Here is a 27,113-nt window from a genome sequence, read left to right on the forward strand (position 1 = left end):
CAGGGGAGCAAAAGCGCAGGTCGGATGCAGGTCAGCCTGGGCAGGTGGTGCAGCCTGGAGGGGTGTGTTCTTGCCCCCAACCTGAGGCTGAGTTACTGTCGGTTCTAACTGACACTGGTCACAGTCTGGTGCCTGAGCCCTTGCCCCTGGGAGGACATGTCCTGAGCTCTAGCAGCCACTCTGAGCCCATCTTGCTCTAGTGTTGAGCATCGGGAAGGTCCACTCAGGACTGCAGAGAAGGCTGTTCTACCCAGGAAGTGATGACATTCAGTCTCATTTAGCCAGGACTGTTCTTCTGGGTGTGAACTTGCAAGAATGGTGAGGTCTATGGAGGAGTTTTGAAGAGTGTTTGAGATTTGTAATGAGAATCTGTCCCCAAGATGTTCTTTATTCTGTTCTGTCTCTGAATTTAACAAGTTGATTTCCAAAATAATAGGCTTTGGTTGGTTTATTAAATATATCACTTATACAAGAATTACAATTTGTTTAAGCAAAAGCAGAAAAATAACATATTTCCATACACTGTATCATTTAGGATCTTCATGGTACAACTGCTTTTATTAGATCTCTGGCTCGTGATTATAAATTTGGAAGTGTTTTGGTTTTCTCTGCACCGTGTGTGTTTCAGGGTTTAGCGTGCGCCCTGAAGCGTGCGTCTGCCCCCCAAAGTCATTTTCACGTGTTTTGCTGTGGAACTCAGTTGCCTTGACCTCTTCTTGCCCCCTCTTCCATCATTTCTGAGCCGGTCGGCCTGTGGCCCCCAAAAGAGGGTGATTCCCTTTTGGGAGCCCCTGGGACGTGCTCGTCACCTGTTGTTTTTCAAACCTGTAATCCTCCCGAGTCACTGCCACTTGACTCCTTTCATGAGGACGTGACTGACACTCAGACTTGCTTGAGGCCGCCCAGTTCCCCGTCCGGAGCCAGGCCGCTGCGAGGCCCACACGGGGGTCGGGGTGAGGGCGCGGATGTCAGGGAGCGCTGAGCGACTGCACCGCCGTCGGAAATGAATAAGCGGTAAGTCTGGGGACGTGGAAAGCATCGCAGCGGCCATCCGACGTTTCTGTGTGGCAGGACCGGGGACACGGGTGTCTGTGAGGGTGAGTGGCTTTTATGATGTCCGTGTTGTGATAAATTCAGAAGGGGGCAAAACGGAATGCTGTGCTGGCACCTGGACGCTGCGGGTGGTCCCTGGGGCCACCGTCACCGAGAGGCGGGGCCCCGGCGCACCCCTCGCGTGTGACCATGGGCGCAGTGTGCACGGGTGTGTCTGCTGCCGGCCATGACGCGCTGGGGAAGTGGCGGTGGGAGGGTGCTCGGCGGCGTTCAGCTCCATCCTGAGCCTGACCCACAGGACCGCGACGAGTGGGTGACGGCACTGCCCCGGCCCGGGTCCCGGTCCCGGTCCTGGTCCTGGTCCTGGTCCGGAGCCCACGCCCCTCACAGCAGCCCCTGCCATGGCCCTTCCCGGCTCTCGTGAGCAGGACCCGCAGATGCCCCTCCAGCCAAGCCAAGCGGCGACGCTGCTGCTGTAGGTGAGCCCAGGGAGCCGCCAGGCCAGGCCCGCGGCCCGGTTGTTCCTCCCAGGGTCGGGGATCAGGGGTCGGGGGTCGGGGAGCGCCACCGCCTGCTCTGGGCCGAGCCGGGCCGCTCCTGCCCCCTAGGCAGCGCTCTGTCAGGCCTCCCGCAGGCGCAGGCGGCGTAGCCTGGTGTTTGTCCAGAAAAGGGGCAGGTTAATACTCAGTGAGACAACAGGTAAAGCTGATTCTAAAGAAATAAAATACATTTCTGAAAGAAAAAAATGTGTTCCAAGGCACCTAACTAATGGAGAGGCCAGAGCCCGCCAGAGCTCCCTGCCAGGGGCTGCAGTGCTGGCTGGGACCCTGGGACATGGCCAGCGGAACCGCACTGAGAGTTGATGGATCAGGTGCCCTGCATGCAACACGCTGATGTTTCAGTGGGTGACGTTTTTGAGAAGGAAGCTCCATGTCTACTGAGGAGTTGAACAGGTGTTGATCCCCCAGGTAAACAGGAAGGGCCCCTGGCTGCCTGTGAAGCCCCAGTGCCCACGGTGCCTGCCTCTCCGGGGGCTCCGTTCACTCCCTGCCCCCCTCCCCCAAGCTGGCAAGGTGGCCGAGTCCTGGGGTTCATGTGAGGCGTGACACTTTGCCTTCGGAGCCTGGTCTACTTTAATATGGGAGGTTCTGGCCAGTCCTGCTTGTACTCAGCTTCGGTTCTGTTCCCATTCTCTCTGGAAGGGCACTGTTGGTGGCTCTTGGCAAAGACTTAATGAGCAGCCAAGCTGCTGCCACCTGGCCAGGCTTACTCACATAGCACTTCGCTGGGGGACACGAAACGAACATCCTTATGCAGCAGACCGACTCCCAGGAGGAAGGCGTGAGGCGGTTGACCACCTGCTCAATGAGAGACTTGCTCCTCTGTCTGCCGGCTGCTACCGTTTCCCCACAGGCAGGCGAGTTCCGGGCGCCCTGAGCTCCACGCGCTGCTCTGCTCTCTTCCAGGACTTGCCAGAGGAGACGTTTGAAATGGTGTCGGGCAGGCTTCAGCAGTTGAAGCTCAGGGTTTTTCCCACCCATATTATAAAATTGCCTTAAAAAATTTTTTTTAATTGTGATAAAATACACAGACAATATATTATCTTAACCATTTTAGGTAAAATATACATAACAAAATTTATCGAATCAGCATTTGAATCATTTTAAGGGTATTAAGTTACTTTTTGAGTCCACGGTCTACCCTTCTGGACTCTTTAACCGTGTTCTATATGTAGACCCGCTCTAAACCATGTTGTGGAGTCCAGGAGAGTCCAGAGCGTGTGATGCCCCAGTGACATCCAGTGACACGTGCGTTGTCCGGGTGGAGCAAATGAGACACTTCCTGGTCTCTGGTAAAGAGGCTCAGATGTGGTTCAGACCTTTTTTTTGCAAACTTTTATTTTGTATTTTATTATTTTGTTTTAAGGTTCACCTGCTGAGCCCATGAATACTATGAGGTTAAAAATGTTGTAATTATGTCTTAATTATAGCTCAAGAAATGCTTTTAAAATAATATAGTGCCTGAGTAAAATAAATAAGGAAGTTTAATTTCCCATTTGATTATAGTTTCTTCTTTCTGTTTATTAGCCCTTTAAAAAGTGATTTTGGAAATATGGCTGTGTTTTCCTTCCCAGTTCATTTGTTCCCCTGGAACATTTATTCTGTAGTGGTAGAAGAACATCATGTCTCTTTTTTATTTTTTATTTTTTTAGTATACATCATTTTTATTCAGTGGCCAGTCACTTTGGGTTTCTGGTTTCCTGAAAAACAACCCAAACAATGGAACTTCCCTGGAAGTACTCTGCTTTTCCCTCCAGAGAAGGGTCCTCCCAAAGCAAAGCCCAGGATGGAGGCTGGAGGGAGGGGGTGGGGCGGGCCCAGGCTGCACCCCTGAGCTGGGCCAGCTCCGGCTGTGGCCGCTCTGGGAGCACCTGGCAGGGGAGGCAGGTAACCAGGGGCTCCTGGGCACCAGGGGGTGGCACTCAGTTCAGGGTGGTTATTTTGCTAATGAAGGGTTAAAACTCAGACTCAGCGGAGGCCGAACAGAGTCCCTGGGCCCCTTCAGAATTTGCTAAAAGGAGCTCCATGTCTTAAGGTCAGGGAAGAGTTTTTACAGTCCAGTGTGCGAACAGCACTCAGGAGTTCGTGGTTCTTGCAGCTTACTGATGAGCGCAGCTGCATGAAACGCAGCGTTCACTTCTTTTTTCTGTTTTGGCGGTGGTAAGCTACACATCCTGTTTTTAGGTGTGCAGTTCAGTGGCATTCACATCATTGTGCAAACATCGCCACCATCCTGCGCTAGAACTTCTTCATTCTCCCAAACTGGAACTCCTTACCCAGGGGACACGCCCCCACCCCCTCTGCCCCAGCCCTGGCCCCCACGGTTCTGCTTTCTGTGTCTAGGGGTCCCACTGCCCGGGGACCGCACGTGAGTGGACTCACACAGCATTTGTCCTTTCGTGACTGGCTCACTCAGAGTAATGTCCTCAAGATTCGTCCCTGTTGTAGCAGGTGTCAGAACGCCCTTCTTCTCTCAGGCGGAGTCAGACCCCATTGTATGGACCGCATCTTGTTTATCCATTCATCCACCCCATTCCTCCATCGAGGGGCGCTTGGGCGGCCTCCCCTTTTCTGGCTGTTGTGATTAGCGCTGCAGGGAGTGCGCTGATGGTGAGCGGGGTTGCCGGAGCCCATGTAACTTGGTAAGCAGACCAGGTGTGTCCATTCTTGAGGAGCCGCTGCAGCGTGTTACGTGCCCACCCTCAGGGCCCCACACCCAGCTTCAGGGCCTCCCTGGCCTGGGCCGCTCTGAGGAGAACGTTTTCTTTTTCAAAAGCAGCAGCAGCCATGGGTGGCAGGCTCGACCCCCACCTCTCGGAGAGGGGGCAGCAGAACGCCCCCAGTTTCCTACCGAGAGTGTCTTTGGCAGCCCAGCGGGGGGCCGGCCACAGAGCCACCAATGTGCCCCTGCCCGGCACGTGAGCTCACTGCTCACAGATCGAGCGGCTTCAGAATCAAGAGTGTCTGGCTGAAGAACCACGTGGCTGGGCCAGCACACTGAGCTCGGAATTCCTAGCAGCCGGGGGGCGGGAATGAATCATGCGATAACTCTCATGCTCTTTGAAGTTGGCCCTAAAAATAAGATGTGTGTTAGCTGTCTGTGAGGCTAAAGGAAAGGTCTCACAAAGGCAGGCATTTGGGGAGCCAGGCTGGGGACGCGTGGTGGCCTTTACCACTGACCAGACCGGCTGGTTCCTCCTCTCTGGCCCGGCCCCTGAGCTTTGTTTGGCGCAGAGCAGAGGGTGACGGGGAAGAGAGCACCTTCCCTGACGGACCACCGGGTGGGCTGGGGCCCACGCAGGCTTGTTTCTGAGATGCTACTCAGCTCTGCTCCACAGGAGGGGGGTCGCTGGGACCCCCAACCCCACTGCCTGCCTGAATGTCACTGGCGGACCAGGAGCTCCGTCTGCGGGGGCCTGTTCCGGAAGTGCTTTGAGTCCTCTACATGGGAAGCTTTTTCTCCTGGCGAGTCCAACCTCCAGTCTTACAACTTGCAAAGTTTGTTTTTCTCTATTTTCTTTCACCCTCCCTTTCTCTCTCACTTTTTTAATCCTCCCCCAAGGACATGCTCATTCATTTCAGAGAAAGGGGAAGGGAGAGAGAGGGGGAGGAAGAGCGATGTGAGAGAGAAACATTGATCAGTTGCCTCCTGTACATGCCCCAACCAGGGACTGAACCTGCAACCCAGGTGTGTGTCCTGACTGGGAATTGAACCCATGACTTTTTGCTTTGTGGGACAGTGCTCGACCAACCGAGCCACACTGGCCAGGGCACAAAGTGTTGCTTCAGAAGCTTTCCACTAAGTACCACTTCTGGAGCTGGTGCCAGGAGCGGCACGTGTCATCCTTCTCACTGGCCCGGCGGACCTCGGTGCCACGTCCAAGTGCAGAAGGACCGGAAAGGAAATGGACCGTGGGCTCGAGGGAACCAGACGCTGCGAGTCCCAGGGGGGTGCTCACCACAGCGGGGGTCTCGATGTTTGCACCTCAGATGCCTTCGGAGCACACTGAGCGCCAGTGAGACGCGGGAGGGACTTGGCAAGCGGTCGTTCTTTCCTGACAAAGGACTGTGAGTTTCACTCTCCCGCTCCTGAATGACAGAGAAAGCCCGGGACCAGGGTCCCGGCAGGCCAGCCGCGTCTCGAAGTGGCTGTCTGCGCACCGTGTGTGCTGGACTGGCCGGGAGGCGACCTTGGTGATGCCGGTGGTGGGGATGTTGCTGTTGCGCCCGCTTTCCTCTAGGTGTGAAAATGCCTCCACGTGTGCACTGTTTCCTCTCCTTTCCCGGTTCACGTGCGCTCTGCCAGAACGGTCAGCTTGTCCTTGTTCGCCACTGCAGTGTGGGTTTTGGTCACCTCCTCCCTCCGTGGCTTGGTTTTGGAGTCTTTTGTACATAGCACATTTAAATATTTTGTTGGCTTTACCTTTGTTTTAAGATACTAGACTCTTACAAAATAACGTTGTAAAGTATTTCTTGATGACCTCTAGTTTATCTACTTTTTTAAGTGTGGTTTTATTGAATTTGAGGGTTCAGGTAGACTACAGGCTTCTGATGAAAACTATCCCTTTCCCTCTCTTCCCTTTACTTCCGACACAGCCTCAGTGTTTATTTTAGAGGTGGGTCATTTTGTTTGTTTATAAAAATAAAACTGTCGTGCCCTAAGACCAGCTGGTCCAGGGGCTGGCACTTCTGACTCTCGGACAGAGTGTACCTGGTGTTGCTGTGTCGGTGACTTCCTCCGGGTGGCCTGCCGCATGGTGGGCGCAGAGGGCTGCAGGCTCCCTCTGCAGGGTGGGACACAGGCCGGCTGCCGAGGGGCCCGCCCCTAGGTCTGACCTTTGGGCAGATGACGGCCAGGACAGCGTTGTACGTCGGGGACAGGTGTGCACGGGAGCCCAGTGGAGGGGACGCTGAATGTGGAGGCAGCCATTCTGCCTCCACACGGGGCACCGAGCCAGCCTCACGGGAGGAGAGTCAGCGGGACTCCTGTCTGGGAAGGGAGGCCGCTCCGGGGAGGGGTTGAGGGGGCAGCCAGGCGCCACGTGGGTCTGCGTTGTCGCGGAGGGTGAGTGAGGCAGGCAGGAGTCATGCTGTGGAGGCCTCTGAGAGGCTCTTTTAAGAAGCGTGGACTTCACCCTGCAGGCCTTCAGTAAATATTTGCGTGAGTTATGTCCACCATCTTGACCGACACTGGGTATTATAAGACTTGAGTCACGAGGCCCCGCCCAGCCATGGTGCCCGAGGCCTTGACAATCCGGTGACCGCTCCCACTGCCAGCAAGCAGGCAGCCAGGGATGCTTTAGCACAGACAAGGCCTGGTCCTGCCTGGGACACACAGCCCTGGGGCCAGCAGGGTTCTGTGTTCGAGCCGTGGACCCGACTGGTAAAACGCCAGGAGTCACAGCCCAGAAGTGTCCCACCCGTCTTTTCTGGGGTGACCCCCCCCGTCAGAGCCACCTGGCTGTGACAGGCAGTTCAGACCCTTCCCCTCGCTGGGCAACACCCAGGGGCTGCCAGGGTGCACAGTCTCCAGGGGGCGATGGTCGCCTCCCGCGCCCCTCCCGCCCCCCGGCGTGGTCTGCGGTGCACCTGCTCTGTGTAGACTGGGCTTCCCCAGGCGGGAGCACACCGCCCTCCCCCAGGCACGGTGCCCGTGTGGCCGAGAAGGTGGCCCGACGGTGACAGAGTCACTTTGAGGGAGACAGTTTTCCCTTGCTCTCGAGTCTGGAGCCTGCCTCAGGCCCAGCAGTGCTGGGGCGTCCCTGGCACCGTGTCCTGGAGCCTGGCTTGTGCCCCCCGGGCCCTCCCGTACAGTCCCCCGTCCTCCTGAGCTGCCTCGCCCCTTCAGCCACAGGGCCTGCTGGCATCTGCCGCTGCCACCCGACACCACCACCTCCCGCTCACGGGCCCTCTTCCTGTGTTCCAGGCGCTGCAGAGCAACCTGAGGTACTCCTTGCTGCCACGGCGGCGCGTCATCAGCAAGAGGCTGGCCCAGTGCCTGCACCCCGCCCTGCCCAGTGGCGTGCACCTGAAAGCCCTGGAAACCTACGAGATCATCTTTAAAATTGTGGGGACCAAATGGCTGGCCAAGGACTTGTTCCTGTACAGGTACCGCGGCGTCCCCAGTGTCCCTCTTCATAATCCAGGGGACCTGTGTCCCAGCTCCCAAGACCAGGAGGGGTAAACAGGCAGGGTTCAGAGGGCAGGGCTCTCGCGGGAGGCGACCTCCGCCCCCTGGAGACCTCCTGGAGCACGTCCTCCCTGATGACGGTGAAGGCCTGCTCTGCGCGAGCCGTGCATCGGCCGTGTCTCCTGTTTGTTTATTTTTTTTTAAGTTTTATTTATTAAAAGCCGTGTCAGGCCTGGCAGGCATCTACACATCTCCAGTTTACTTATTTATGTTTTATCTTTTATTATTTTCGTCCTCACCCAAGGTTATTTTTTCATTGTTTTGAGAGAGGGAGGGAGGGAAAGAGTGAAACATCGATTGGTTGCCCCCCACCTGCGCCCTGACTGGGGATGGAACCCACAACCTGAGCATGTACCCTGACCAGGGCTCGAACCCGTGACCTTTCGGTCTGTGGGATGACGCTCCAACTGACTGAGCCACCTGGCCGGGGCTGCATCTCCCAGGTGGCTGGCTGGCTGGCTGATCCCCTTGGGCTTCTGAGTAGGTGTCTCGCTCACGGCCCCTTCCCTCCTCCCCACAGCTGCGGGCTGTTTCCCCTGCTGGCGCACGCGGCCATGTCGGTGAGGCCTGTGCTGCTTGGCCTGTATGAGAAGTACTTCCTCCCGCTGCAGAAGCTGCTCCTGCCCAGCCTCCAGGCCTTCATCATCGGCCTGCTGCCAGGCCTGGAGGAGGGCTCGGAGATCTATGACAGGTGCGTCTCAGCCTGCGGATGGGCGGGGCCAGACGCTGGAGCCGCCGCCCTGCCTATGTGGCGGTGTGACAGCTTGGTCTTGGTGACTGTTCGTCCAGCAGGGTGTCTGCCCAGCCAGGGTTGTGGTTTATGGTGCACGGCCCATGTCCCTCTCTCGTCTCGGCGGAGCCGAGAAGCTCGTGGCAACGGCGGCTGAATGAGCTGCGTCTGTGCGAGGCACAGAGAGCGGCAGCCAGGACACGCGAGGAAGGATGGACTCGGTGGGCTTTGGGGTTTGGTTTTGTCTTCAGTTGTCAGTTGGTTTTGAATAGGAAAGATTCGCGTTCTGGGCTCTAAGCTCTACACACACATTTTAGAATTTCACAACCGAGATGGTACAAGTAATTCCTACTCAGTAGGAGGCTACGTTGCTGCTAACCCCAGTTATTTGCTCCTTACTTTGGTCTCCATTGCTTAACTTTTTAATACCTGTTAATATTTTCAGAGTAAAATGAGACTTAAAGCTGCGTTTATTTGATAAAGAAAACAAGCCGGTGCGCTCTGAGTGTTGACGAAGGGATAGTGTGTGTGGCGTTTGTGACAGTGGAGCCCTCTGCTGTGGATCAGCTCCGGTGGCCCATGTTCCGCGGAGCGTACCGTGGGAGTGTGCCGCTGTAAGGAAAGCAACGCAGGAGTGTGTGCACTGCGATTTGGGGCTGGCGTTTATCTTTGCGCTGGTTGTCCTGTGAGAGGGGTCCTAGGGAGAGAGGAGCGCTCGGGCTTCCCGGGCCTGTGGCCATAGGAATTTGCTGTAGGAATCTCATCCTGGCTCAGGACCACCCTGTCTGCGCAGGGGACACAGTGGCCCATCTGCCTGACTTACTGTGACTGCAGCCACTTTGCCCCAGGAGGCCTTTGCTGCATCGCACAGAGCTGGGCAAAGATAAGCTTTGTTAGCTCAGCCCTGGAAGATCAGGCGATGCCTTCAGCTGCTGAGCCATCCTGTGTGCTTCTCCTAAATGCTTGGCTGCTACTCAGGCCCCTTCGTCTGTGCTTATTTTCTGAGAAGATGAAACTGCGCATCATTTCCTACAAATATTTTATGAGACAAAAAGGCTCAGACTAGTTTTAAGGAGAACAGAATTCATTTCTAATACAAAAAGGGAGCAGACGTTTTGTCTGAAATGTTTTTGTACTTGCTGAACTGATCATTGAAAGGAAGCTGGAGACGATTGGGGTCATCATAAAAGGGAGAGTCGCAGACGTTCTGCGTGCCAGCTCATCAGGGCGCCAGGGACGCCAGGGCCGAGTGTCTTACCCGAGACTCGTGCCATTTTCACGGCACCTCCGTCTCTTTCCCCGTCTCGCAGCGGCAAGCTGCGATGCTCAGAGGTTCAGCCTGTGCGGGGGACGCAGCCAGGAGGCGGCGGGCACAGCTTAGACACCAGAAACCCAGGGAGGACACTACATGGCCACAGGCTGCTCCTTCTGTGACAGTTTTCTGTCTTCTGCGCAAATAGGAAGCATGTGAGGAATGGGCCGCTAAGGATTCTGGGTCAGGTCACTCATTAAGCGAAGTTGCTGAGGGATTTGCCTCTGCTTATTGGCAGATGCTCTCACCCTGCCACCAGCTTCATCCTCACTGTTGGCAGGGAAGGTGCTCTGGTCAGCGGCAGGTGCGCCCGAGCAAAGGAGCTCCTGGGTGTGGTCGGCGTGGGGAAAAGCAGGCCCCAACCTGCTGCTGACACTGCTGATGTGGTGTGGGAGAGACCTTGTTAAAGATAAGAGACAAGTGTGTCAGCCTCAGCAAGGGAGCTTCCCGGAGTGGGGGTCGCTGTACGGAGGTGCGGGGGGCGCCATGACAGGGGACACTGTCCCGGGCTTTCGGGAAATGGCAGTGGAGTAGGAGGCCCAGGTGGATTTCGTCCCCAGTGTTTCTGAAGTCAGATGTCACTTGGCACGTTTTCGGCTGGCTGTGCTCACGTTGGGAGCACCTTTGTCGTTATTAAAGTCTTCAGTCAGTCACATCTCCCTTTTTTTTTGACACATTAATGGCTCCCTGTGCTTCAAAGAAAGTGGCCACCCTGCTTGTCCCCTTTCTGGTGGGGGCCCCACCCTCCAGGAAAGTAGCCCAGCACCCAAGGCCAGGCCAGAGGCAGGGACGGATCTCGGGGTTGCCTGTCACACTGTGCCTCTTGGCCAAGAAGCTGTAACCCTCAGGATATGTGCATTTTAGCAAAGTCCATTTCAGTGACAGTGACAGAAAGACAAGAGATGGCCGCGGCTCAGCACGGGAGGAGGAAGGCGTTTCCCTGGCCAGGCAGCATGAGCTGGGCTGTCGGCGGAGCCCTCGCGGAGCAGCGCCGCAAGGCACGCACCGCAGGGAACCGCCCTTACACTCTGTCGCCGCTTGTCCGCAGGACGGACGCCCTGCTCCTGAGACTGTCCCTGGTGGTCGGCAGGGAGGTGTTCTATGCCGCCCTGTGGGGGGGCGTCCTGGCCAGCCCGTCCGTCCGCCTCCCCGCCTCGCTCTTCGTGGTGAGCCACATCAGCAGGGACGCGTCCGGCAAGGAGCAGAAGTGCATGCTGGGCACCGACCACCAGCTCACGGTGGGTGCCGCGCCCCACTGGGGCCATCGCCGGGGCTGGAAGGGGACGTGGCGTCTGAGCGTGTGACGTGAAGCTGCCGAGCCCGGCAAGGAGGCCAGGTCCCCACACACAGGGAGGTCCGGGATGTGCTGTTTGTTTTTAACACGTGCATCGCGATATTTATGCACCCAGGGAGTGCCCCCCAGGGCCCAGCTCTTGAGTGCAGGGCGCGCTGTCAGCGATGTGGAGAGCCTCGCGCGGGCCCTGCTGCTTCAGCCCAAGGCTCGTGTTCTCCCTCTGCCCAGCGCCACGCTGACCCCCGCCCTCCCTGGTGGTCCCTGCCCCGGTCCTGCCGCAGCTGCTGTTGCCCTCAAAACTGGATTGTTGGGGTGCCTCAGCTGCTCGTCCCCTGTTGCTGCTTCAAGGACAGCTCTCTTTCCTGGCAGGGATAGTGACAGGCCTTCTAATGACCTTAGAAACCTGGAACCTCATCTCTCCTCCCTAACACCATCTCTTTCGTGTTTGATGGCCTGCTGTCTGTCGCCACCTAGTGGGGCACCACACTCTGACCTTAAAATGGTGGAGACTGAATTCCCGTAGGGAAGTCTGCAGCCTGGTGTGAATTACTTACCCTCGAGTCCATGCCTCTTTGCAAAGCTGGGACGACAGACCCGCTTCTCGGGCCGCTGGGGACCCAGTGAGGGGGCCCATGAAAAGCACCTGCACAGGCGGCCCTCGCTCTCATCTCCCCTGCTGTCCCCTCCTCACCGTTTTCACGGCCCTGCCCCAATTCTTAAGTCCTCCTTCCAGGCCATGACGTACTTCTAAGTGGTTTCTCCTCTTTCCATTTCCCACCCATCCCCTCCCTTTCGATTTGTAAGAGATTTGCACATCTTTGCTCAAGTCTACACTGTGCCTGAAAAATACCTGGCTTCCTGTTGCCTCAAGTCCCACTCAGGAGTATTCTTAACAGTGTGCTCCCAGCCGTCCGAACACCTCGCCCTCCCCGTCAGGGCCCTGCACGCCCCTGCCCGGCCTCGGACCCTGGCCTCCGCCCCCGCCCCCTGGCCCCCGCCCCCGCCCCCCACCCGCCCTGCCCACCTGTCCTCCCCAGGGCCTCAGTGGAGGGCCTCCTTCCAGCCCAGCTCTCCACAGGACAAGGATCACGCCCCCTCTTCCTTGGAATTCTCATAGCTTCTCCTTGGCATGTGTCTCAGAGCTCTGTCACCTTGTCGTGCAGCCGTATCACACTCTCTGTCCCCAGACACTTGAACCAGGTACTGAATTGGTTGGGGGTCCCTGTGACCAAATGTCTTTGGAGTTTGAGTTTACCAAACATTTCTGTTGGAACCTAAAGACGTTCCTTTCTGGAATCATGGACTTTGAGGTCTCAGAACCCGCGCACCTGGCCCACAACCCTCCAGCTCTGAGCGGGACAGGCTGATCAGCTTCCCAGAGTCACACAGCCCCGAGCGTCAGTCTGGAACCCAGGCTTCTCATGTGTGTCCCTCACTGTTCTGTTCCTCATGGATTAGCACAGTGGCGTCAGGTTCCCTGGAAAAGCTGCTTTCGTTTTTGTAACTAGAAAGTAGCCTGCAAATGATATTAAATGTCTTGGGAATGAAACGTTTGCATTGTTTGTCATTTCTAGGTAAAGGCTTTGTGCGCATCGCTGTTAGACTCCAATGTTCTGGTGCAGAGAAATAACCTGGAAATCGTTCTCTTCTTCTTCCCATTCTACACCTGTCTGGTGAGTCCGTGGCGTTCTCATCACGGGGATGCCGCAGGTGCTTCCCGAGGAGGCGGGGAGGGCGGGCAGGACCTCTGGTGCTCGTCCCGGGAGGGGAGCAGCGCTCGTGGTCGCCGCTGGCTTTCAGCGCTGAAAGGTCCTCATTTGCTGCTGTGAGGGCGGTGAGGGCGTAGCAGAAACTGAATAGCTTCCGTCCCCGGGCACTGCGGAGAGCTGCCCTTCCCAGAGGAGGCTCTGGAGGCTGGCAGGAAGGGCCGCCTGTTGGAATGCTGGGGACTCACTTCACCGCCTCCTGTCCTCACAGGACCCCGGGGAGAGAGCCATCCCCCTGCGCAGAGCGGACCTCGTGCGGATTCTCTCCGCCGCCACCCAGACGCTGCTCAGGAGAGACATGTCTCTGAACAGGAGGCTTTACGCGTGGTTGCTAGGTACCGTGAGGCGCATGTCACCAAAGGCTGACGGGCAGCCTCTCGTGCTGCTGTTTGGCACGTGTTGTGATCTGGGTGGCACATTTCTGAGTCCTGGTGTGCAGCGACATCACACACTGCGTGGGGCGCGGGTCCGCTGGATTCTGCAGAACAACCGCGGCTTTGGTTGTTTCGCAGCTCTTATTTTAAAAACAGGGAAATAATAAATGAGATTTTTGAAATGCTAGCTCAGTTCCATCTTAAAAAGCTTTAAACAGCACAAAAAACTGTAGCTAGACCTTTACTCAAGCAGCAGCCCGTTGCTGCGGAGCAGTTTCTCGGGGGAAGGGCAGGTGAGAGGAACCCACAAACAGGGACTGCGTGCCAAGGAAGGCTCCCTGCGGGTGGGTGGGTGTGGCACCGTGGCATGTGGGTAACTTTGGGAGGGCGTGAGGACCAGGGCGTGTATCCTGTGAGCGTGTGTTTTGTGTTTTACTGCCTGCGAACTTGCAGGGAAGGAGCCCTTCTCTGTTGGTTGGAAGGCTTCCCAGGGCCAGAGTCGGGGAAGTCACGGGCTGAAAGGGAAGCACTTCCATGAACTTTATAAAATTCCACATGTGTGTACCTAAGAAAAGATGGTATACAAAGCAGTGGAGAAAGGAGCCTACAGCTTTTTTTTTGTTTTAAAGACTTAATCTTCCTAGAACAGTTTTAGGCTCATAGAAAAATACAGAGAAAGGTAGAGATTTCCCATGATAACCCCCTCTTCCTGCGCAGGCACAGCCTCCCCATCACCAGCACGTCCCCCCCCCTCCCGCCCCCCCCCCCGCCAGAGCAGGCCCCCTGTTCCAGCTGATGAACCCACACAAACATGTCTTGCCGCCCTCGTCCACGGTTGCCACTCGGGCTCTCTCTGTGCTGCCCTTTCTGTGGCCTGGACAGACGCGTGAGGGCGTGTGCCCCGCAGCCCAGCGTCCTGCGGAGGGGCTGCCCTGCCCCGGGCATCCCTGTGCTCCCCAGCTTTCTGTGACCCCCAGCGTCCAGATCTCACCACACCCAAGTCAGGAAGTCGTCTCACCCTTCCTTCCCTTTCTTCTCCGATTATGAACGTCTCAGAAGCCATTGCATGGAAGCTTATAAAGAATTTCAAGATGCATAGTGACAGGCTCTTTAAGCATTTTTATCAGAGGGATGATTTTGTTCAATGCACGGCTCGCTCTTGTGGGGCTGGTCTTGCTGTGCAGAGGGAGGACCCGGGACCCGACCTCAGAGTCGGCTCCGATCCCTCAGCCGCAGCCCCAGAGCCCCCAGCTTCACTCCTTGAACCAAGGGGTGCTGGTTGTTGCCCCGAGCACCTCCCAGACTTGCCCAGGACCAAAACAAGGGCAATAAGATGAGAACTGATTCCCCGTAATGCTGTGCAAGTAAACACTTGTCTTTTAAAATGATACTCATTCCATTAGATCCTGGTCATGACACCTGTCAGAGGCGATTGGGCTGAACTCTGGGGACAGTGGAATGGGCCTGGTCCTCGGCACCCTGCTGTCAGGGGCCCCTGTGCCCGCTGGGCCTGGCTTTGTTCTCTGCTGGGGGAGCGCCCTGTTAGAGAGAGCGCAGCCTGGGGCCTCCGCGCGGTCGATGCGCTCGCTCCGTGAGCACAGCTCTGCTCACAGCTCACGCGCCTGTCCCTTCCTAGGTTCGGACATCAAAGGAAATACCGTCGTGCCGGAATCGGAACTCTCGAATTCTTACGAAGACCAGTCCTCATATTTTTTTGAAAAATATTCTAAGGATCTTTTAGTTGAGGTAAAGCAGCATTTCCGGAAAGTCGGCCCCAGTTCTTGTCATGTGCTCCTCGAGCCCTGTCATGTGCCTCAGGGTGTTTTTCTGTGGGACCTCAGAGTAGACACCGGGCGTGTTCCCTGGGACACGGGTAGGAAAACCCTGCGCACCGGCTCAGTGCTGTGCACCCGGCTTTCCTTCTGTCCTGGGAGCAACCAGTACTGTCGCACTTCACTGTGTACAATATCCTAACATGTGGCTTTAAAAAAAACCAGGGCCTGGCCGAGCTGTTGCACCAGGAGTTCTCGGACGCCGACGTAGAAGAGCGCCATGCTGCGTACCTGAGGCCCTTCCGCATCCTCATCAGTCTGCTGGACAAGCCAGAAATAGGTACCGCCTGCAGCCCGGTCCCCACCGTGCGCCAAACGTGATGCCCATCTCAGGGAGTTAGGACACGCGAGGTGCAGGCAGCGTGTTACGTCAGTGTAATTGAATCTTTGGGATTTGAGAATCAAGAGGTACTTTGGTCCTGTCATGCGGTTCAGTGGTCCTGTCTGGGTTCCACTTAAAAGTTTTACTCACGAATTTTGAATGTTTTTGTTAGGAAAACACCCTTGAGCCTCTGCTGTGCGTGGCAGGGGTGCCCACAGAGCACGTGCAGTAGTGGCTTTGTAAGAACACTTCTTCAGTCTCATGTCAGACTTCAAATGAGCTTCGATTTCATTTCCTGAAAAATGTGGGCCCTCCTCCCCCTTTTGGCCTTTTGACCCTGGACAAGCCGTTCCTGCCAGGCCCCGCCTGGGCCTCAGTCTTCGCCTCAGTCAGAGGACGGGGGTGGATGGGACTCTGGCTCTACAGGGTCCCCTCTGACACTGGCGCTGTGAGCCCCGGCCAAGGAACGCGACCTCCTCTCTCCTTTGCTTCAGAGGGAAATGCTGCCGTTCCCGTCCACTCAGGACCTTCGTGTCTATCTGCTGGAACACCCTAACGGGGAAGAAAGCCCTCATGTCCCTGGGTTTCCGCCTTGAGGGCGTCGCCTGAGTGCTTGGGCGAGCCCAGCACTGGTGGCTGTTACCTTGTCCCTCTGGCCTCAGGAAGGAGACCTCTGCGGACTCACTGAGAGACGGGCGCGGCGCGTCTGCGGTGTGGCAGGGATGGTCCAGGCTCTTGGGGCATAAAGGAAGGAAAGCTTCTAGTCAGGGTAGAAGGACTGGAGACTCAGGTCCGGGTGCATTTTCACCACTGGGCATAGTGACGGCTGAGCCATGCCTTTGTGCAAAGTGATGTGCACACTTCATGTAATATCGTACCTCTAGGCCTCCAGCAACCCTCAGACGGGGTTCCTTACTAGACCCATTTCACAGATGGAAAGAGTGAGGTTGAACAAGGGTAAGTCTGTTGCCGAGGCCACCCAGGAGCTGGGATTAAAACTCCCTGAGTTTGGCCCCGGGGCCTGAGCTCCTTTGCCAAGACACTGGTGTTACCTGATGCCACTCAGATACGCTATTCCCACGACGATATTCGTGGGACACAAGTGAACTTGCGATGCGCGGCATGGTCAGGTCAAGCTGCCCCTGGCCAAGGTCAAGGCCTGGAGCCTGTGTCCCTGCAGCTCCGCCCTTAGGTGCTACGCACAGGCCTGCGTGCAGACATTCCTCCCCCACCGCCCTCAGCCAACCAGCAGTGGCTCCAGCAGCTCGTTCTCTTGGTTGGAGTGACTGCAGCTCTGGGAAGTCATGGCCATGGTGTAATCTGAAAAATGAAATGACTTATGAAACTGCACTGGGAGCTTGCAGTGTGACTGGGGGAAGTATCCAAAGAAAAAAAATGCACGTTAGTATTTTGGAGATGGCTGGCTTATGTCGGGGCTGTGCGCCTTGAGCCATGAGGTGTTGCTGCCCGCCCGGGCTCCGGGTCGTGTTTTCTGGAAGGGACAAATGGCAGGCTTCTGTCCGGTCATGCCGGCCTTTTAATTGGCTCTACGTGGTCATTTAGTTGTCCAAGGGAAGACACACTTGAGAGGCAGCGGCGTGGGCGGTGTAGAAGTAGAGGCGCGGGGCGGTGTCCAGCCCTGCCTGCCCTCCTGCTCCGAGGCCGGGTCGCCGCCTCACTCTGTCCCCTGCCTACGGGGCAGCCAGCTGGCCTCCGCCTGTGGGAAGGGCGTGGGGCTCTGCTGCTGCTGGTAAAAGACCGCATTAGTCTGCAGGTCGCTTTTTGCACAGACGTGTGGACGGAGCTTGCTTTTCCTCTGACCCAACCCTGCGTGCCCCGTTCTGGGTGCAGGGGTGAGAGCCCTTCCCACCCCGCCTGCTGGCTGTTGTCCGGGGATGGAAACGCCCAACTGCCGCACCGCTGCCTGAGCGGCCACAGTGCCCCTCCAGCACACGGCTGGCCCAGGTCCCGAGCCGCCTCCACGAGCCCTCCGCGCCATTTCTTTCGTGGCGCTCAAACTTGTGGTTAAGAGAACCCCGCTGTGTTTACACAGAGTCACGTCTCTGGCCAAGCAGTTTATGCAGAGCTCAAACACTGTGCACGCTTAACCAGTGTCGCCCCATAAAGTCAATAAAAACTCGAAAGTAAATAAATACAAGCTCAGGACAAGGACAAAACAAGACAGCGTGCGTAGACCCTGGCTGCACCCAGCAGAACCTGGCTTCGTTGCCTGACCTCCGTGCCAGTCCCTTCGCCGGTCCCCAGACCTGCGGTGTGTGTGGTGCCTGGTCACAGGGCTGCCGTGAGGGTTAGGTAATAGGCGTAAAATACTTAGGACAGTGTCCAGCACATAGTGAGCTCTACAGCGACACTGGCCGCTTTCAGGGATGTAGACCCCCCAGTTGGAGTTGTCACCGCACGACGTAAAGGTTCTATGTGTCTTAGGCGACGTGAGTTGTCTGTATAGTTAGAGACACTGTGCATTCAGATATGTGTTGTTTGTTGACTTAAAAACAGATTGTTTGTCTTTCTCTGGCTATGTTCTCTCGGACTGCAGGACCGCAGGTGGTTGGGAGCCTGTTTCTGGAAGTCATCCGGGCCTTCTATTCCTACTGCAAAGACGCTCTGGGCGCCGACCTTCAGCCTCGCTACACGCAGAGCGGGAACGCGTTGACCAGGTCTGGGTTTGCCTCTCCTGCCGCGGTCTTTCCCTGTTGTTTACTGTAAACTGTGAAGCCCTGGGACAGCAGAGGTGCAGGGTGGGTTATTTCAGCACGAACAGGCTGTTCCCTGCTGAATACCCTGAGGAGTTTAAAAGGCGTCTGAGCTGGTCTCTGTCCTAGCCTGGGAAGTGCAGACCACACTTACTGATCAAGTGTAAAAAGTTGTTCAGCAGGGGCAGCCGGGTCTAGTTTCCCCAAAGAGTGAGTTTCAGGGAGGAGGGCGGCGGGGACGGGTAAGGGCCGTGGACTCAGGGGACAGGGGTCTCAGGAAATGGGGGGGTGTGCCAGGGTAAGGGCACGGGCTCCGGGACCCTGAGGGCAGGGGTGGGGGGCTTGGGACACAGCGGAGCATGGACTTCAGGTGTCCCGGTCCCTCTCAGCCCTGGGTTTTGTTCTCTTTAAGACAGTACAGCCTCTTTCTTACCACTTTACTCTTGATATCATTTTCTTCTGTGTGAATTAGCATTGTGTATATAGAAGATGAATCATTTGGAAGATTTTACTGGTTCATTAATTTCAAATGTATGAAGAGTTCTTGGTGTTTGCTTTTTCTCCCTGAGGAGTTTATTGTTTTTCTGAATATGAAAACAGTAATACTCATTGTACAATATACCAGTATTTGAAGGTATCAAGAAAAGAAGATATTACTCATAATCCCACTGCCCTTCAGTGAAAAACATAAAACATTTTTTATTTCTTTCCAGACTTTAAATGCATATATGTATTTTCTACTTTAAAGATAGAATTATACTGTTTAGTTGCCTTTTTTTTTTTTTTTTAAATGCAAGTTGTGAGTAGCTCTACTGTCTTCTCCTGTGGGATATAATGGTTACCTTAGATTCCTTGCTAAGGATTTATCACTTAAGAAAATCTGACTGGCCATTCTCTTATTGATCAACTTTTAGGTGGTGCCCACTTTATTCAATATTCAATATTTTGAATGATCTTGCAGTGTTTTCCTTGTGCACACAGCTTTGTGTGCAAAGCTCTATGTAGGATAAATCCCTGAAGTAAATTTCCTGAGTCATAGAAGATGTACCATTTAAAAAGAAAAAAAATACAACATCTTGATTTTCATATTTTGTTGAGGATTTGGGAAGGATACACATTTAAATGTCAGCCAGACTTCCCTCTTGAAAGGTTGACCCATGTTGTTCCCCTAATAAAGTATATAAATACCTTTAGTTGAACTAAAGCTGGTTTTCTAGGTCATTCTTTTTACAACAGCATTGAGCTTATTTCTAAGAAAGTCTAGGATGACCTTGTGCATACCCTTTCCCACATGAGAACAGGGATGTTTTGTCTTTAGTCGAGTTTGTCAGTCTGTCTCGAGATGAACTGTAGGCGGTGAGTGACGCCGTGCTGCAGGCGTGTTCTCGTCACAGACGCCTTCCTGCACACCCTCTTCCTTCGCAGCGCCATAAAGGAAAACAGGAACGCCTCCGAGACGGTGAAAACGGTGAACCTGCTGATCACGTCCCTCAGCTCAGACTTTCTCTGGGATTACCTGACCAGGTGTTTCGAGGATTGCTTCCGGTGAGCAGCCAGGCTGGGGTGACAGACACGCAGGAAGGGCTGGGGTCAGATGCCACGGGCCTGGCGAAAGGTGAGCGGTCTCTGCTGCGCTCAGGCCCAGAAAGGGTTCAGTTACGCTTACAACAGAGTAAAACACATCGCCGTTAAGAAGGTTCACGTCGTCTTTGGAACTCTGGAGCTTCTTTATTTATTGAAGTCAAACTTCAGAAAATCCTCAGTATGGTTCCTCGTTCAGGATGAAATGTGCTTTCTTCACACTGTTTCCTGGAGGCTTGATCCAGGGAAGAAGCCTCTGTGTGGCTCTGACAGGGTAGAGCGTGTTGGAGATCATCAGTGTATGGCTGTCAGGTAAAGGCATTAATGCTTGAAGCTGCTGTAATCAGCTGTATGTCACTTGGAACCTGGTGAAGTCCCCCAGCTCAGAAGTCTGGTGGCGGCGTCCTCTGGGGAGTAGCGTGCTCCCTCCCAACCCTTGGCCCATCTGTCTTCCCGTCGATGAGGAGTAACACCGCCTCCCAAACGCTGCCTTGTCCTAGGTCCCACCGTGTAACTGCATGCTTGTCGCTCCCCGTTGGGATGCTCTATGCTGCGGCACTTTGGGTCCCAGCAGCGGTGATGGAAGCTTTGCTTAGTGTTTGTCTGGGCTGTCCTCTGGCCTGAGGGCCTTAGCATTCTCGTCGGCTGCTCAGGACAGCCCAGGGCGAGCCGGAGCGGGGAGCCCGGCCCAGACAGGCAGGAAGCACCCTGGCGGCACTGCCCAGCACACGAGCGGCAAGCCGGACGGGAGCCCTGGGAACGCCTGCTTCCTCCGCGGCGTGGGCCTTCGAGGCTGCGAGGGCCACACTGCTGTTGCTGCGGCTGCAGAAAACAACAAGGCCCCTGTGATACTGAATGCGTTGGCCAGCTTAGTTCCATTTCAGAGTGAGGAGCTGTGCTTTCTTTGGAAAAAAATGAACTGAAACATTTCAAGTGTAAGAAAGAACAGGGAATAACATCAGACACACATGCACCCGTTGCTGAAGTTACAGACAACACGTGGCCATTGCTTTTCAGGGTGGTGGTGTGGTGGTGTTTTCTTTTTGGTGGAATAAAATGTCGCTACCAAGATGCCGCCGACTCCCCGCCGTTGCAACACTTCTCCTCCCTCCCTCCCACCGCGGATCCGAGATTAGTGTCTGTCCTGCCCGTGGTGGTTCCTGTGCTTGTATTACTGTGTATAGTGTGATAAGGCCCGTTCTGCCTGTTGAAGTTTTATCTCAGCGGCGTCCAGCTGTGTATAACGCCGGCCCTGTGCTCTTTCGGGGGTTAACAGTCCTTGGGAGGTATATTGTAACAGACACAGAGGAGCCATCCATGCTGTGAACAGAGTTCCAAGGTTGTCTTGATGGCGGTACTGCCGTGGGGACATCTTTCCTGTCTCACTCGGATGCAGGCTTCTTCCGAGCAGCCACCTGGAAGCCAGGTCCCCAGGGTGCAGCCCTTCAGTCACCCTCGGGCTGCCATAGGCTCTAGTGTAACGAGGCCATAACTTACAGTGGAGAAAACACCTCGGGCCGCGCTGTCTGGGGGTAGCCAGTCGAACCCAGAGCTGCTCTGTTTGGAGAGCCGGTGTCCACTTGTCACTGACCAGTGTCACCCGCGGCCTGCTCTTTCCGAGCAGCGTGGAGCGCCCGTGCGGGGCGGGCAGCCCCGACAGCAGCGGGGGCACCTGCGCCGCCCCCGGGGTGTCACTGGGCGCGGGCCCCTGCGGCGCGTCGGCGGGGCTGCGGGCTGCGCCTGCTCCAGCCCGGCTCCCCCCAGGCACAGGCCCGCGCTCTGCGTCGGGGCCTGGAACGGTTGCCAGCGGCAGCGCTCCGGGCCTGCTGGCCTGCGTCCCACGTGGGCCCGTTCCGCCCTCACCTGGACTGACGAAGGTCACGTCAGAGCAAGCCCCCCTGGGGGACAGGCAGGTTCAGGACACTGTGGACACGTCTCTGTGTGAGGAGGTCGCGGGCACCAAAGCTTGACTGGAACTATCAGAGCCTTGAAAAAGAATACGTAGTTTTACTGAAAATTAGAGAAACGTGGGAAATTATTATGGGAGAAAGACCTGCTCTGTTTTCTTTCCCTGGGGACTTCTGGAGGCCAGCGAAGCGGGGTCCCGCCGCCGGGAGCAGCGTCAGCCCACCCCCGACGGTCTCGGAGCTGTGCACCCTCCTCGCGTTCCTGCTGGACGTCATCCCCTTGGTGAGGCCCTTGGCTGTGCAGGCCGGCTCGACGCTCCCTGGGATGATTTTATTCGCGCCCTGGGCCTGTCAGACAGACCTAAGCTCGCGAAGGAATAATGCGACATAAATACACTGCATGGTTTTAATGGTCCTCTCAGCACAGGAGACGTAGCTGGACGTCATGTCCTACGTGTTTCATGTCGTGTTGAAAAGGGGTTACAGTTGTGAGCCAGCTGGAAGTGGGCTGAGCTGACATTACCCGGACCAGGTGGGGGCCGGGCGCCCTCCTGTGCAGCAGCCGTTCAGGAGTGGGGGCAAATGTCCGTCCTCCTTGAAACCCCGTAGTGGGCCAGTTCTCTCAGAGCAAACCCATCTCCTTAAAGTGGAAATACATGTGGTGGTTATTTTCTATTAGAAAGGGTAAAGCCACTTGAAAGGAGAAAACAAAAGTCCAGTGATTTGTCCAGATCAAAAAGAAATACTTTGTTCTCTGACTCAGGAGCTGCCATGAGACCTCCTCATGCTCTGAAGACGCTGGGCTGTCTGAGCGGCCGACGTGAGGGCGCTTTGCCCCGTGACTGTGCACCGCACCACGCTCATCTGTGTCTCTGTTTCACAGGAGCTCTACTCCGAGGTGCAAACCCAGCACCTCCCGCAGGTGCTCGCCTGCCTGGTGCAGCTGCTGGCTGAGGACGCGGAGGCTTTGAGCTTGGCTGAGCTCACGCTCGCCCTGAAGACGTGCTTCAAGGTGCTCAGCAAGGTCCAGATGCCGCCCTCCTACCTGGACGCAGAGCCCCCCAGCGGAAACGTGGTGCGTGCCGGGAGCTGCCGGAACGGTGCTCCAAGCTAAGAGGACTCGTGCCTTCCTGGGGCAGAAAGTAACTGGGGTCGGTTAGGATAGGAGCGAGGACTAGAAGGTACACAGGTGATACCTACAGTACGCGTCTCAGATCTTCACTTTATAAAAGCTTTCAGCAGGGAGGTTGTTAACACGCGCTCGCCTCACCCCGTCCCTGCTTGGTCCCTGCTTGGGCCAGAGCTGCAGCTCTTGGTCAGGTGTGGCCCAGCGACCAGGCCTTTCCGTGTGCTTGTTGGTGTGTGCGTCATCTTCTTTTAAAAACATAAGTGAGATACTAGTGTCTTTGGACGGCAGTAACAGCGTACAACAGACTGAGTGACTTGAATACAGAGTTACTGTCCTCAGGTTGATGTCTCCTGAGGCTGTGCGGGAAGGCTCTGCTCCCGGCTTCCAGCTCTGGTGGTCAGCTGGCTGTCGTGGGCATTCCTTGGCTGGTAGACACGTCACCCCAGTCTCAGCCTCCAGCTTCCCTCGCTTCTGCCCTGTGTGTGCGTGCCTGTGTACCTGTGTTCACATTTCCTCTTTTTGTAAGGACACCAGTCACTGGGTTAGGGCCCCCCGCCCCCCACCACCAAGACTAATTTGATCATCTGCAAGGAACCGCTTTCCAAATAAGGTCATGTTCACAGGTGCCAGAGGTTAGGACCTATTTTTTTTTTTTTTTTTTAAGGGAATGCAATTCAACCAATAACACACACTGATTTGCTTTGCTTAGGGACTTTCTTCCCATATGTGCACGCCCCCAGCTGGGGACCTGGTCTGCAACCCAGGCATGTGCCCTGACTGGTGATCAAACTGGCCTCTTTTCATTTCGCAGGCCGGTGCTTAACCCACTGAGCCATGCCAGTCAGGGCCCACCTCTTCCCTGCTGATGTTACTTACTTGGATGGTTTCTAGTTTCTCCCTCTTACAGACAGTGCGGCAGTCAGCACCCTCGCACAGCTTGTTTGCAGTCGCGAGTGTTTGAGGAGGATTGGTTTCTAGAAATGGATCACAGTCAAACCCATTTCTTTTTAAACTGGGAGAAAGGCCACCAAGTTGTCCTCCAAAAAGACTGACACTGTTCCACAAGCAGTTGGAGGTGCACGGTCTCTGAATTATTTTTATTTTCTACTTGTCTAGGGTTTGGGAAATTCTGCCCTCGGAAGCCGCCAGGCACAGTGGCAGCAGGTGTGTGAACAGACCGAGCAGCCAGGCCTGTGCAAGCCTGTGCCGTGGGCGGGGCTGGGAGGCAGAGGGGCTGCCCGGCAGGAGGGGAGCCTCCGCGCACAGACCAGCAGCAGGTGGCTGCCTCCGTCGCAGTCGCTGCTTGCTCTCCAACAGCTGCCTAGCTATTGAGAAAATTACCCCAAGAATGATTTCAGATATGTGTAGTCCACAAAGTAAAAAGACTAAGTTGCAAACATTACATAATGCTCTTCCATTCTTCCCTAGAAAGCCCCATGGGTTAAATGCTGAGGAATTTAAAACTTAATGTAATACTATCTAAGTAACAGTTTAAGGAGCAGTTGAGTCATTGAAGGTCTATGTGCCATCCCTTTGGAAAAGCCACAGAAATACATACAGCAGGTCTTCGAATAACGTTGTTTTGTTGTAACATTGACAAGACGCCATAGGAACTTAACTCTCATTCATACCAATGAGCCTGTGGTGAAATTGCTTTCTTTGTATGTCATTTCGCTTAAAGTCGCATCACCTATTGATGATGTTTGGTGAGGGCTTACTGTACACATACACTTGTGTGTGTTTTATATAGTGTATATGTGTGTTTAAAAACTTTGTACTAGCTTTCTCCTCTTATTTCTTCATGCCTTGATTTTACCCTTGGCCCCATTTACTTATTTATATTTCAAAATCTCTCAAACTTTTTTTAAACTAACTTTGAGGTTGAAGTTCGTTAGGCGGAGGAGTCTTAAGTCAGCCCAGACCAGCCTACCCGAAGAGTCGCGCATGGTGGCCTGTCCGCCTCCCACTCAGGCTGCCGCCTGTGACCGACTGGGACTACGCACAGGGGTTCTCCTGGCGTAGAGAGAATTACGGTTTAAAAACCAGGAAGTGCGCGTTTACAGTTTGCCACAGTTGGCTGATACGTGAATCTTCTGGTCTTACAAGATGCCCCTTACAAACGTCCATTTTTTTGCAGAGTCCAGGAAAGGGCGACAACAGTGAAGTAATTTTAGACACAACGGCAGTGATCCCGGGTGACGAGGATGCGCCGTTTCCTGCACTGAAATCTGAAGACAGTGGCATCGGGCTCAGCGCATCGTCGCCAGAACTCGCTGAGCACTTGCGGGTCCCCGGGGTCTCTCCCGAAAAAGACGACGTTTGGAAAATGGGCGGGAGTATGCAGAGAACGTTTTTCTGCATCCAGGAACTCATTGCCAACTTTGTGCACAAGAACATCATCGGGGCACAGCCAACGGCATCCGGAGCGGCCAGCAAGGCTGGAGAGCCTGTGGGCCAGCGGGATGAGGGTGGGCCGCATGGCCCAGAGCCCAGCCACCGCGGCCGGAAGAACTCGTGGGAGGCCAGGTCCATCAACATGCCCCAGTTTAAGCAGATGCTCTCAGACTGGTTCACAGTTCGAGGGTCTCCATTTAAGACCAAAAGTGCGGAACTTCTCCAACCTTTGCCCGGCAGCCCTGGCCAAGCGAAGGAGGGAGACTGGGCCATAGACCAGGTGGTCACGAACCTGGGGACCTCCAGGGAGGGCTGCAGAGAGGCTTTTGCCGCTGCCTGCCACCTGCTGCTGGACTGTGCCACCTTCCCCGTCTACTTGTCCGCAGAGGAGACCGAGCGGCTCTGCGACACACTCTTCCAGCTCCCTGGTGAGTGGGCGGCCTGTGAGCGCCGCTGTGGGGACTCACGGTACTTAGGCCGTTGACATCTCCAGAGGTGCTGGGATTGTGGGCCAGGGAGGAGCCCTGCCACGTTTGTGTCCTTGCGTTGTTTCTAATAGTGTTTGCAGGTGGCACGGTGGCGAGGCTGGGTCTCTATTTTTAAATGTTGGGTGTTGGCCCACTGACAGGTCAGGAGTATGAAAGGTGCTTAGTAGTGGTTGGTAAACAGACTCTTTCACGAGACCTGTTGTTCAAGATTTGTGCGTCCGGCGGCCAGGACTGCCGTAAAAAGCAGCGCAAACCGAGCGGTTCCGCGTGTCCCACCCTCTGTGGCCGGCTTCCTTGCAGGAGCCGGCGGCGCCGCCTTCCCGTCCTGGCTGAAGTCCCTCATGGCCGTCGGCTGCTGCGGGGCTGACCTTGAGCTCCAGCATGTGGCCATCTCCACCCTGCTGGAGGTGGTCAGCCACTCCCAGTCCCTGGCGCTGGTCATCGAGGACAAGATGAAACGCTATAAAAGCTCTGGGTACAGCCCATTCTTTGGCAAGCTCCAGATGGTGACGGTGCCGCCCATTGCGCCAGGAGTCCTGAAGGTCATTGCTGAGAAAACAGACTTCTATCAGGTATTGCACCCTGGAGGGGGGTGGGGACCTGGGGTCCTCTCCCCAGACACTTTACTGAGCGCTGTCCCGGAGGCCGTCGTCGACGGGGAGGTGGAGGCTCCGGCGACGTGCAGAGAGGGCCGCTCAGACAAACCTGCCCGGGGCTCTCGCAGGGCTTCCGGCCCTCGAGTGAGTTTTCAGCACCAGCAGTTTAGTTGTAACTTGGGGATGGGAAATCACTTTGCCTTTGGTAAAAATAAATAATGGTCAGGGGCGGCGGCCAGTCAGTGGTTCTCTCGCTCTGTGCATGGAAGTCAGTTCTGTCCCATAGAAACAAATGGGCAGAAAGAAGTAGGGCTTTGCTCTGAGATGTTCCTAAAATGTTGTAGCCCAGGACCCAGATCTCTCTCTCGGCCTTGGAAGGAGGCCTTCAGAAGTCCCCCTCCCGGAAAGGGGGGCCTGCCCTGCTTGGGCGCCTCACGCTGTTGGGTCAGGCGCCCCGCGGGCTCCCCGGGACCCGGGGAGGGTGCAGCTGGCGGCAGGCCCCGTGTGTGAAGGGCTGAGGCGGGCGGGGAAGGTGGGGGCTTGGTCTGGGACACGCCTGTGTCCTGCCAGTGAGCCAGACGGTGGCCACGGCGTTGCCACGGGACTGAGGACAAACAGTTCGCAGAATTGAAGGTGGAAGCCAGTCTAAGCCTCCCCGAGGGGCGAGGTGCTGCAGGACCCACCTCATGACGGGCGACCGCCGCAAACCCGCTTCCCGGGGGCGCGACCCTGGGACCCCAGTGCCAGCGCGTGGTCCAGCTTGGCTTGCGCTTGGCTGGAGGGTGTCGGCCAGTAGGTTCTTGCTTCCGGTCGACTCCTCACGGAAAGCGGAGGTTCCCTGCTGATCCCAAACTCCACGTGGAGCCACATC

At 55.8% G+C, this 27,113-nt stretch overlaps 1 protein-coding gene across 1 annotated transcript in view; it reads left to right on the forward strand.

Moving 5' to 3' along the window:
- Positions 1-27,113, forward strand: part of DOP1B (DOP1 leucine zipper like protein B) — a 76,074-nt gene that overhangs the window by 14,866 nt on the left and 34,095 nt on the right. Inside the window, exons 3-15 of the mRNA XM_054578183.1 lie at positions 7,540-7,721; positions 8,324-8,494; positions 10,894-11,083; positions 12,714-12,812; positions 13,117-13,240; positions 14,916-15,025; positions 15,277-15,391; positions 17,991-18,111; positions 19,573-19,692; positions 21,816-21,918; positions 22,519-22,710; positions 24,902-25,586; positions 25,947-26,218. Coding sequence (XP_054434158.1) covers positions 7,540-7,721; positions 8,324-8,494; positions 10,894-11,083; positions 12,714-12,812; positions 13,117-13,240; positions 14,916-15,025; positions 15,277-15,391; positions 17,991-18,111; positions 19,573-19,692; positions 21,816-21,918; positions 22,519-22,710; positions 24,902-25,586; positions 25,947-26,218 — 2,484 coding nt within the window. The remainder of the gene's footprint in view (positions 1-7,539; positions 7,722-8,323; positions 8,495-10,893; positions 11,084-12,713; positions 12,813-13,116; positions 13,241-14,915; positions 15,026-15,276; positions 15,392-17,990; positions 18,112-19,572; positions 19,693-21,815; positions 21,919-22,518; positions 22,711-24,901; positions 25,587-25,946; positions 26,219-27,113) is intronic.

Source organism: Pteronotus mesoamericanus, unplaced genomic scaffold (genome assembly GCF_021234165.1).
Source record: "Pteronotus mesoamericanus isolate MK-2021 breed Mesoamerican mustached bat unplaced genomic scaffold, CSHL_Meso_final contig_116, whole genome shotgun sequence".
NCBI lineage: Eukaryota > Metazoa > Chordata > Mammalia > Chiroptera > Mormoopidae > Pteronotus > Pteronotus mesoamericanus.